The following is a 12,456-nucleotide window of genomic DNA, read 5'->3' on the forward strand; positions in this document are numbered from 1 at the left end:
AAGGATTCCACGAATTGCACTGGGAGCATCAGCGCAGATATCATTCTCAGGTCTGTGGGCACATAGTGACTTAGAACTCGCTCTTGGACACCAGTACCCACCTCCTCACCTAATCAGTATTGAAATTGATGGCACAGGAGGACATTCTGCCCACCATGCCCTGTGTTAGCCCTTCGAGCTTTCCAATTAGTGCAACTCATCCCACCCTTTCCCCATAGAATCCTGCAATTTTTCACCCCCTCAAATATTTATCTAATCCCTTTCTGAAAGTTCCCACTGAATCTGCTTCCACCGCCCTTTCAGGCAGTGTGTTCCAGATCACAATTACTCAATGTGTGAAAAAAAATCTCATTTCCTCTGCCCATTCTTTTACCAAAGACATTAAATTGGTCCCTCTGTGGTTACCAAGTAGCTGAGAACCATTTCTCCTTATTTTACTCCATCAAAACTTTGCAAGATTTTGACAACCTTGCTTCAATCCTTTTTTTTAATATTAACAATCGCAAAAATCGCTGGAAAGGCTCAGCGGGTCTGGCAGCATCTGTGGAGAGAAATCAAAGTTAACATTTCAGGTTCAATGACCCTTCTTCATTGCTCAAAGCAGAACAATCTCAGATCCCCCAGTCTCTCCACGTAACCGATGTTGTTTGAGTAAATCCCTCTCTAACACAATGGGACACCTTGCCGAACTTTCCCCCCACCCCTCCAAAGATGACACACAGGGCTCAATCCAGAATAAAAAATAATGTATTGAAATACAATAATACCGACAAAGGCCTTTTTCATAGCAGCAACATTACAAAGCTTCGCTTGAGAGCTGACATCTCCTTGAATGAAAGTTAGGGGATGGTGCTTCAAATCAAATCACAGTTAGATACAGTTCAACCCAAATTCACAGTTTTTGAAGTAACGACAACATCTTTGGATGGAAACGTTCACCCGGACGTGTTCCTGAACAGAGATCACACAATCTCCACCCTCTCACCATTGACAGCGGGAAGGTGATGGGTGACCAGTCAGAAAGCAGAGATCCCTCTCTCCACCTCTCAGACTTTAAGATTGTCCACTTCTCCCCCAGCCAGTTTCCTGGGCTTTATTTATGAGGACAGAGAGCTCTTGCCGAACTTGTGCAGGTCTACCTAGAGGTGGGGGGGGCGGGGTGTCCAGATCTGGTTGCCATGCTTTAGGAAGGAGGTGTAGGTATTGGGGGGGAAAAAAGAGAGCAGGAGACGTTGTAGAGTTAGCTCTGCTGCTGGGTACATGGTCCCTGTCTTTACATGTACACTGCAGCCCCCCCCCCACTGACATCTCCCAACACCTTGGTAATTTTGGTTGTGTCCAGTTTCTCAGATGATGAGCAACTGCACCCTAACGAAGTGCAAATTCAGACAGAGAACCATGCACTAGCCCCCCCCCGACAAAAGGGATGTGCCGCAGAAAAATCATTCCTGTTAACACTTTACATTACTAAATGACAATTCACGTTTGGTTAAATATACATACACACTATAAATCAAAACTAACACCCCCAAATCATGAGATGCTGAGGCTGTGGAGGGACGAGTGAAAATGACTTCTTGTTGGTTACGGGATCAACAGGTGAAGATAGAAATCAGCCACGATCCTCCAGGAAGGATGGAACAGGCTCGATGGGCTGAATGAAATGCAAAGAGGCAGTATTTAGGACATTATCAGCCAGCCACACGCAGGCACAGGTTCAGATATTGCTGGCTCGGCAACCATTCATAGAATGGAGCATCGAATCCATATCGTGGGAGCAGGCCATTTGACCTATTGAATCCACACCAACCATCTGTAGAGCATCCCATTCCTGTAACCCTGCATTTCCCATGGCTAACTCACCTAGCCCGCACATCCTTGGACATTATGGACAATTTAGCATGGCCAGTCCACCTAACCTTCACATCTTTAGACTGTAGGAGGAAACCAGAGCACCCAGAGGAAATCCAAAGGGAGAAGGTGCAAACTCCACACAGGCATTGGAATCTCCCGAGATTGGAATTGAACCTGGATCCTTGGCACTGTGAGGCAGCGGTACCAGCAGCTGAGTATCTCTTCAGATTTTGATTCACAGTTACTAAGGATCCTGTAACTCATTGAAAAACCTTCCAACATATTATTTGAAATCAAAGACAAATAAACCTTCCAGAATTTAGGTTAGCAGATTAGATGCAGTCAATAACCAGCGACTGAGAATATCAAATGAATCTAAGCGGGAGATTCAGCAGAACGCTCTCCACTTACAGAGCGGTGGCAATGCAGAACTCACAAACTCAGTTCAGGAAAGCACTTGCCTACAATTGTTCTTGTCACTGCTCAATATCAAAATATCATCTTTGCAATCAAATCCCTCCTTGGTCCTCATTCCCCTCCTTATCTCTAACTTCCTCCAGCCTTAAGATCCTCCAGATCTTAAATTTCCTCCAGTAGCAAATTGAAGAGCCACGGAGAGCGGGCAGGAAAGGTGGAGCTGAGGGAGAGATTAAATCAGTAATATTGGTATTAAATGGCCCAATCTAGCTGCGGGTACTTATGTTCCACAACCATCCAGGATCTCTGTGCTCCTCCAAATCCAGCATTCCCCGATTCCCATCTCTGCACCATCCTTTGTGTGAATGGAATGAGCTGCCAGACGAAGTGGTGGAGGCTGGTACAATTGCAACGTTTAAAGGGCATCTGGATGGGTAATTGAATAGGAAGGGTTTGGAGGGATATGGGCCAAGTGCTGGAAAACGGGATTAGCATGATTTAGGATATCTGGTCAGCACGGATGAATTGGATTAAAGAGTCTGTTTCCATGCTGTACAGCTCCTTGACTCTAAGGTGCTGAGCAGGACATGCTAGAACTGAGAGTCTGGTTAAAGTTTGAGTTTCGCAACAGGTATTTCATGTCATTTGACCTCTGCTTTCTCATTCCCATCGTTTCCATTGTCCACTTTTTAAGTGTGAGGATAGTGGCTTTCTGATTTTCGTGTTACACCAGAGTTTCTCAACTGAAATTTGTCTTAATTTCATTTGAGAGCCTGCACTTATATAGCGCCTTTTCATGTAGAGAGACACCCATGTGTTTAAATCAAATGAGCACATCCAGCCAGAGATCAGGGAGAGACGATCGAAAGTTAGATCAAAGAGACTGGAAGGGGAGAGGTTCAGGTAGGGGAATTCCACAGCCTCACGCTCGGGTAGATGAAGGCACAGCCACCAATGGTGGAGCAAGGAAATCGGGGGATGCTGGAAATGGAGGAGCACAGAGATCCTGGACTGTTGTGGAATGTAAGTGCTTGCAGCTAGATTAGGCCATTTAATACCATCGTGGCTGATTTAATCTCAGCCTCAATCTACCTTAGGTCCCCTCTTTCTCCTCTCATCATCAACCTATGCCCTTTAGATTTGGACTCCCCTACCCTGGAGAAAAGATCTTGTCTATTTACTCTATCCATGCCCCTCATGATTTTATAAACCTCTCTAAGTCACCCCTCAGTTTCTGACGCTCCAGGGAAAACAGCCCCAAGCCTGTTCAGCCTCTCCCTGTAGCTCAAACCCTCCAATCCTGGCAACATCCTTCTCAATCTTTTCTGAAGCCTTTCAAGTTTCACAACATCTTTCCAATAGCACAGAGACCAGAATTGTATGTAGTATTCCAAAAGTGGTCTCCTTCCTATTGGAAGGATGTTGCAAAACTTGAAAAGGGTTCAGAAAATATGTACATGGATGTTGTCAGGGTTGGAGGGTTTTAGCTATAGGGAGACGCTAAATAGGCTGGGGCTGCTTTCCCGGAGCGGCAGAGGCTGAGGGGTGATCTTAGAGGTTTATAAAATCATGAAGGGCATAGATAGGATAAATAGACAAGTCTTTCCCCTGGGGTGGGGGAATCCAGAACTAGAGGGCATATGTTTCGGGAGAGGGGAGGAAGGGACCTGAGGGGCAACTTTTTCACACAAAGGGTTGTGTATGTATGGAATGAGCTGCCAGAGGAAGTGGTGGAGGATGGTACAATGACAATGTTTAAAAGGCATCTGGATGGGGATATGAATAGGAAGAGTTTAGAGGGATATTAGCTAAATGCTGGCAAATGGGATGAGATTAGGTTAGGATATCTGGTCAGCATGGAGGAGTTAGAGCAAAGGGTCTGTTTTCGTGCTGTACATCTCTATGATTCTATAATGTCCTGTACAGCTGCAATATGACATTCCAACCCCTATATTCAATGCACTGACCAACAAAGGCAAGCCTACCAAACACTTCCTTCACCACCCTGTCTCCCCATGACTTCACTTTCAAGGAACTAAGAACTTGCAATCAAAAGGTCTCTGTTCAGCAAAACACCCCAAGAGCTACCATTAAGTGTATTCGACCCACTTTTCTGCCTTTCCAAAATGCAACACCTCACATTTATCTAAATTAAACTCCATCTGGCATCCCTTGGCCCATTGACTCATTTGATTAAGATGCCGTTGTATTCTGAGGTAACTTTCTTCACTGTCCACTACATCACCAATTTTAGTGTCATCTGCAAACTTACTCACTATACCTCCAATATTCACATCCAAATCACTTATACAAATGTCGAAAAGCAGTGGACCCAACACCGATCCTTGTGACATATGCCTGGTCACAGGCCTTCAGTCCGAAAAACAACCCTCCACCTCCACCCTCTGGTCTTCTACCTTCGAACCAGTTCTATATCCAAGTGGCTGGGTCTCCCTGTATTCCTTGTGATCCAACCTTGCTAACTAGTGTACCATGAGGAACCTTGTCAAACCTCTTACTGAAGTCTGTATAGACAACATTCATCTCTGCCTTCATCAATCTTCTTTGTTACTTCCTCAAGAAAACTCAACCAAGTTCATGAGACACGATTTCCCACATTGACTATCCCTAATCAGTTCTTACCCTTCCAAATACATGTAAATCCTGTCCCTCGGAATTCCCTCCAACAACTTACCCAGCCCTGATGTCTTTGGCTGTGCAGTGCTCCATCCAGCCCTCCCTGAATCTTTAAGAGCTATTGTTTTCCTTCTAATCCTCTACTTCCCTCTCTGCAGCTTGACAGAGATCATTTCAGAATCCGCCCAGTGATTTAAGCCAACAAAAATGTTTGCAGCTCACTGAATTCCTGCACGCCCAGTATCGCTTGCCTCTTTTTCCAATACCTGTTATTCTCCGTTACCCCCCTCACCCCTGCCATGCCTCTTCCAACTCTAAAAGACCAATTTTTAAGTAGATTTGTTATTGTGATGTGGGTAGAACATTGCTGCCCCTTCCCTAGCTGCCCCTTTGAAAAGGTGGGAGTCAGCTGCCTTCTTGAACCGCTGCAGTCCTGCATGGTGCAGAGACCCCCACACAGTGTCGTGAGAGAGGGAGCTCCAGGATTCTGACCCAGCGACACTGAGGGAACCGCCGATATATTTCCAAGTCAGGATGGGGAGTGGCTCAGAGGGGAACTTGAAGGTTTGAAGGTGCTGTCAGAGAAACCCTGGTGAATTTCTGTAGTGCATCTTATAGATGGTACGCATTGCTACTCCTAAGCGTCGGTGGAGGAGGGAGGGGATGTTTGTGGATGTGGTGCCAATCAACCAGGAGCTGCTTTGTCCTGGGATGGTGTCGTGCTTCTAGAATGTTGTTGGAGCTGCCCCCATCCAGGGCAAGTGGAGAGTATTCCCTCACACTCCTTGTCAATGGTGGGACAGGCTTTGGGGAGGAGTCAGGATGGAGTGATTTGTCCAATGCCCTGATCGGGTCTGACCTCGCCCTCCCCAAAAACAACGGGCTGTTTTGGCAACAACATTCACCGTTGTGCTTTTGTTAATCTTCAAGTTCCTTTATCCCTAAAGGTGCCATTTCCTTCCTGAGCTGCCAATCCATCAGAAACCTCCAATCTGAAACCTGCCAATTTAACTATTTAACTGCAACGGGTCTCTCAGTAGCTCCAATGTTCCCCCCCATCACACTGGAGGGTCACAGTTACAGAGCTGCCACTGGGGTCAGTGAACACAGGAGAGATGACGGACTGAAATTGGCCTTTACCTATAATTCCAGCAATCTCAATTTTGAAGGCACTTGGGAACAGGAGCAGTGCAAACGATTCTCCACTCGCAGTACAGGATGCAGGCTACCCCAACCGAAAACCAGAAAGGGAACTGACTGAGTCAGGAAGCTGGGATAAAAAAAAACCCATGAGGAGACAGTAACAGCAATGACGAGGGAAAATAGTGAATCACTGCAACCTACAGAAGGCCACTTGGCCCATCATAATACTCCAGCTCTTTAAAAGAGCTTCCTCACTTTGCCTTTCAATCTGTGACCCTGTTGGAATTATTTGTGGGATCATCCTTTATCCCTTTCCCAGGTGGAGATTGTCAACTCTCTCCGAACGGAAAACCCTTCCCGTAACTCCCTCCCTACCAATTTCAAATCTCCGGTCTCTGGTTATCAATCCTGTCAGCAGAGGTCACTTGGGGGAGAAATGGGAAATGAAAGAGAGAAGCTCTGGGAAGAACACAACAGGTAATGTCTCAAAGACTTACACAATGCATACATCTTAACTTTCAATAGTGCTTTTTGCTCTCCCATTCCAACTGAGACCTTGGAGGTATTCCTGGATACTTGAACAGGTGACCTTTGCCCCCTGACCCCTGATACTTAATATAGCCAAGGGCCTGACCCTGCCACCTGCCAACCAATCATGAAACAGACAAAAACAAGTCTCCCGCGTTCTTACAAGAAGGAAAATTGTTTGAAGAAACTCAAATTGGAGATTAGAAACAGATTGGAAAAGCCTCTCCAGACTGACACCCCACACTTTCACTCTTGTGACATTTTGCGGCCATGGATCCTGGTACTGTCCTGTTGGCCGCAGCCTTGCAACCCTCAGGCAGCCAGCTATTCGACTGAATGGGGCACCACAGCCAAATCCTCCCCACTGCCCTACACGCACACGCAGCCAGGGTCCTCGTCCCATATCGGGGAAGAATCATGTTGGATATTAACCCCATGCTTTCTCTCTCTCTCTCTCTCTCTCTCTCTCTGTGTAGAGCCTGTTGAGTTTCTCTGGCACTTTCTTTTCGTGTCGCTGTCCAGAGAGTGAGCTCGAAAGTCAGGGAAAAGAGCTAATCTCGGACGACGGGAGGGGCAAATCGCAGAACCCTCTGGGTGTTTTCTCGCGCCAAGTGGTCTGCCGTTGTCAGGATTGCAGGTGGATCTAGTCAAAAGGAAGAAAAGGTACAAGAAAAGTCTGTCTCTCTCCCTCCCTCTCTTTGACACAGCGGTCTCTCAGTTTAAGAAGGCCAGGCTGTATGTAGTAGTCTCCCCACACACTTGCGCACACAGACACGCGGACACAGACATGGTCCCCTTTTACAGCTTGAAGAGCCCGAAGTGAGTGAAGGTTTTGGGTTTCAGGTGCACCCCGGCGATGCTGTAAACACTGATCTGGGACTTCTTCCGGAGCCGAACTAATCCAGACGCTTGGCAAGAATGCACAGCCAGTTGCTGGCTGTAGGTAGGGGTCGGCGGTAATCCCTGAACACACCGAAAAGTCAATTCTTTGTCCACCATCACGTCCAGCTTTAAGTAGGCTGTGGTGTTGTCATCGCAATGAACCTGCAGATACATCGAGAGAGAGGTTTGTCAGTTCCACTGACATTCAGGAAAGGAGAACAGAAATGTTCAAGCCTTCAATAGCTCACTCGCTCTCTTTCTCTCTCTCTCTCTCTCTCTCTCTCCCCCCCCCACACCCCCCATACCGGGCGGCACAGTCCCTTCATCTCCCTATCCCTCTCTCTATCCCCATCTCTTCCCTTCCCGACCCCCCATTTATCTCTCTCTTCCCCCCCCCCCAATCCCTCTATCCCCCGTTCCCATTCTTCAGAATGGAGGCAGAGATTATGGGTGTGAGTCCCACTCCTGACAATGAAATATCAACCTTAGCAGATGCACTAAGTGGGTGTGGGTGGGGGGAATGGTGGTGGTAGACTTTTGGAATTTCCAGCCCAACAGGGCCCTCAGTATACTTAAGACAGACAGCACTAGCCTTCTACATGTTAAAGATATCAAGGGATAGTGCGGAAAAATGGTGTTGAAGAAGATCAACCGTCATCTGACCGTACAACAATGCCTGCACCCTCAGCAACAATCCTCCCACAGTGCCCGCTCCCTCAATACTGACCCTCCAACAATAGCCACTCAGTCAGTGCTGACCCTCTGACAGCGCCCGCTCCCACAGCGCTGACTCTCCGACACTGCAGCGCTCCCTCAGCACTGACCATCCAACACTGTGATGCTCCCTCAGTGCTGACCCTCCAACACTACGAAGCTCCCTCAGCACTGACCCTCTGCCAGTGTAGCGCTCCCATAGTGCTGACCTTCCGACAGTGCCTGCTCCCTCAGCACTGACCCTCTGCCAGTGTAGCACTCCCATAGTGCTGACCTTCCGACAGTGCCTGCTCCCTCAGCACCGACTCTCTGCCAGTGCAGCATTCCCTCAGCGCTGACCCTCCGCCAGTGTGTTGCTCTCTCAGCACTGACCCCCCTGACAGTGCCTGCTCCGTCAGCACTGACTCTCCGACAGCACCTGCTTCCTCAGCATTGACCCTCCTACAGTGTGGCGCTCCCTCAGCGCTGACCCTCCAACAGTGCCCACTCCCACAGACAGTGAGGTTTAAACCTGTTTGACCAGTACTTAAAACGAAAATATTTTTTGGACAATGTTCAGCTGGAAAGGTGGGGTGGGGTGGGGGTGGAGGGGAGAGGTGTCTTGCCTGACTGTATATGTAGTAGACTCCCTCCCGGTGTACGGTGAATCTGGCCGTCTTGTTGTTGTAGGTCACTGCACTTTTGGTCGTCTCAAGTGGGCATTCTAACCACTGCCTGATGATCCCACCTGTTTGTGGAAAGTGAGAGAGAAAAACAAAAGGTGAAGCTTCACCACTTTATCAGAGAGAGTGGTACACAGTGAGATTATTGATGTGAAACACTGTTCCTATTCGATGTTGAAGTCCTCACCCCGGTCTCCAAATCCCACTGTGCCCTTGCTCCCTCGGATCCTGGTTCTCTCCCGTAAACTCTGCAGGGTCTCAGTGTTCCTCCAATTCTTTCTCTGCCACGCCCTGTCTGGGGCTCACCCTGTGGTATCCCATCCTAAACCTCTCCCTATGTTCCTTCAGGCGTCCCCACCTTGGCCAAGCCTTTGGTTACCTGTCCTCATATCTCCTTTTGTGGTTCACTGTTGAGTTTTGATGATTCTTGGCATCATCAAGAGCCCTGGAGATGCTTTGCAATGCCAAAAACTCCATTCAAATGCAAGTGGCCAGGCGTTGTTGTTGTGCACAGAACATTTCCAAGATACCTCTTTCCTTCACCATCCAGGAGGGATTTCCGCTACCTTGAGAAGCTGGGCCCGTTGCCTTTCCAGCCCAGAAAGTGAAGATTTAATCCCTACAGTGTGGAAGCAGGCCATTAAGCCCATCGAGTCCACACCACCCCTCCGAAGAGCATGCCACCCAGACCCATCATCCGACATTCCCCATGACTAATCCACCTAGCCTGCACGTCCCTGGACATTACAGGACAATTTCCCACCCTAACCTGCACATTTTTGGAGTGTGAGGGAAACCAGAGCATCCAGAGGAAACTCATGCAGAACGTGCAAACTCCACACAGTCAGCTGAGGCTGGAATCGACCCCGGGACCCTAGTGCTGTGAGGCAGGAGTGCTAACCTCTGAGCCGCCATGCTGAATGCTTTATTCAATGCTGTATCACTCTATGATAACGTGTACTTGTTGACGTGTTGAGTACAAGGATAGACAAGTTATGCAGCAGCTTTATTAGAACTTTAGTTCAGCCACACTTGGAATATTGCGTACAGTTTTGGTCACTACACTACCAGAAGGATGTGGATGCTTTAGAGAGGGTACAGAAAAAGTTTACCTGGATGTTGCCTGGTATGGGGGATTTTAGCAATGAAGAAAGATTGGATACACTGGGTTTGTTTTCACTGGAACGCAGGAGGTTGAGGGGCGACCTGACAGAAGTTTATAAGATTGGGAATGGTGTGGATAGAGTGGGAAGAATGAGGCTTTTTCCCAGGGTGGAGGGGTCAATTACTCAGAGGCACAGGGCCAAGGTGCCTTGGGGTATGGGGTGCAGTTTACAAGAGATGTGCGAGGCATGTTTTTCACACACAGGGAGGTGAGTGCGTGGAATGCGCTGTCAGAGGAGGTGGTGGAAGCAGACACAATAGCAGCATTCAAGAAGCACCTGGATAAATATGTGACTAGGAAGGGAATGGAGGGATACAGATCCTTTAAGTGAAGACAGATTTAGTTTGGAAGGGTAGGCTTTCCAGCTGCAGGGCCTGTTCCTGTGCTGGATTGTTCACTATTCTTTAATGTGTTCAAGGTTGCAGTACATTTGAAGGAGTGAATGAGGTTCTGCTCCTATACAAGACTTCACCATTCCCAAGGGACAGAGGGACTCTCTGATGTTTGGATCTGGACAGAAACCTCCCCAACAGGTGCCTGAATCTGCTCGGGCTTCGTTCATTCTGCCCTTGCCCTGGTCACCACCACTCCAGAAGTAAGAAGGGCTTTCATTACTCTAGCGCCCACTCATACCTTAAGCGTGCCCCATTGCACTTGGCAGATGCAGAGAAACCCTTCCCCGGTTGGTGCACATTCAGATTCCACACTGGTTAGAGTGTTGCGTTCAATTCTGGTCATCACATTACAGGAGGAAGGTGGAGGCTTTGGAGAGGGTGCAGAAGAGGTTTAGCAGGATACTGCCTGGAGTAGAGGGTATGGGCTATAAGGAGATGCTAGAAAAGCTTGAGTTGTTTTCTCTGGAGCAGCAGAGGTGAAACATGAAAGAAGTCTTTCAAAGTATGAGATGTGTAGATAGGGATGATGGACAGACTCTTTCCCCCCCCCAAAATTTAGGATGTGTAATACTAGGGGGCATGTATTTAAGATGAAAAGGTGGGCGGGGGGGGGGGGAAGTTCTAAACGAGATGTGAGGGGAATGTTTTTTTTAAAACACAGAGTGGTAGGAGTGTGGAATGCAGTGCTGGGGTGGTGGTGGAGGCATATACAATAGGGGCGTTTAAGAGACTTTTAGATAAGCACGACTGATTAGTCCACTAACATTACCACTTCAGCACTTTGTCCACCTGAGATCTTCACAGTAAACAGAACCGATGTTCCAAATCAGATCCTTTTAAGCTGAAACTCTTAACCATCTGACCTGGTTTCGAGGGATATGGGAGAAAGTGAGGACTGCAGATGCTGGAGAGTCAGATCGAAAAGGGTGACCCTGGAAAAGCATAGCAGGCCAGGCAGCGTCCGAGAAGCAGGAGAGTCAACGTTTCGGGCATGAGCCCTTCATCAGGAATTTCTGAAGGGCTTAGGCAAGAGTGGACCTTTGGACTGCTGGAAAATGAGGCTGGAGTAGTAGTAATGGGGAACAAAGAAAAGGTGGAGGAACTGAATAGGTACGTTGCATCAGTTTGCACAGTTCAAGACACCAGCATTTCAAGAGAGTTGGGGCAGATGTGAATGTAGCAGCCATTGCTAAGGAGATGATGCAGGGAAAACTGAAAGGTCTGAAAGTGGATAAATCACCCAGACCAGATGGACTACACCCCAGGGTTCTGAAGGAGATAGATGAGGAGATTGTTGAGGCATTGGTGATGATCTATCAGGGAGGGTCCGAGAGGACTGGAAAATGGCTAATGTAACACTGTTTAAGAAGCAATAGAAGTAGAAAACAGGATACCATCAGTCAGTTAGCCTTACTACAGTTGCTGGTAAGATTTTAGAGTTCATTGTGAAGAATGAGATTGCAGAGTACTCCAAAGTGCATGATAAAGTAGGGCTGAGTCAGCAATGCTTTGTCAAGAGGATGTCATGCCTGACAAATTTGCTAGAATTCTTTGAGGAGGTAATGAACAAGTTAGATGCAGGAGAGCCAGTGGATGTGATCTATTTGGTTTTCCAGAAGGCCTGTGACAAGGTGCCACAGAGGAGGCTGCTAAATAAGAGCCCATGGTATTAGGGGCAAGGTACTGGCATGGATAGAAGATTGGCTGACTGGCAGAAGTCAGCGATTGAGGATAAAAGGGTCTTTTTCAGGATGGCAGCCCAGTTTTGCATGGGTCCGTGTTGGGACCACAACTATTCACGTTATATGTTAACAATGTGAACAAACAAACTGGGTTGTTACTTGGTTTACAGATGACACAAAGATAGATGGAGGGACAGGTAGCATGGAGAAAGCAGAGGAGGCTCCAAAGGGCTTTGTCAGGCTAGGAGAGTGGGCAAAGAAGTGGCAGATGGAGTACAATGAGGTTATGCATTTTGGTAGGAAGAATAGAGGTGTAGACTATTTTCTAAACAGGAAAGGCTTTGGAAATCTGAAGTACAAAGGAACTCAAGTCCTAG

At 47.7% G+C, this 12,456-nt stretch overlaps 1 protein-coding gene across 3 annotated transcripts in view; it reads right to left on the reverse strand.

Annotated features, from left to right (window-relative positions):
- Positions 1-4,896: 4,896 nt before the first annotated feature.
- The window catches only part of tnfsf12 (TNF superfamily member 12), a 41,829-nt gene continuing 34,269 nt past the window's right edge, over positions 4,897-12,456 (reverse strand). For all 3 annotated transcript variants that reach the window (XM_043683455.1, XM_043683454.1, XM_043683456.1), the window contains exons 5-6: positions 8,781-8,902; positions 4,897-7,623 (exon numbers count right to left, since the gene is read on the reverse strand). In XM_043683455.1, the coding sequence (XP_043539390.1) occupies positions 7,378-7,623; positions 8,781-8,902 (368 nt within the window). In that variant the 3' untranslated portion in view covers positions 4,897-7,377. The remainder of the gene's footprint in view (positions 7,624-8,780; positions 8,903-12,456) is intronic.

Source organism: Chiloscyllium plagiosum, chromosome 48 (genome assembly GCF_004010195.1).
Source record: "Chiloscyllium plagiosum isolate BGI_BamShark_2017 chromosome 48, ASM401019v2, whole genome shotgun sequence".
Classification (NCBI taxonomy): Eukaryota; Metazoa; Chordata; class Chondrichthyes; order Orectolobiformes; family Hemiscylliidae; genus Chiloscyllium; species Chiloscyllium plagiosum.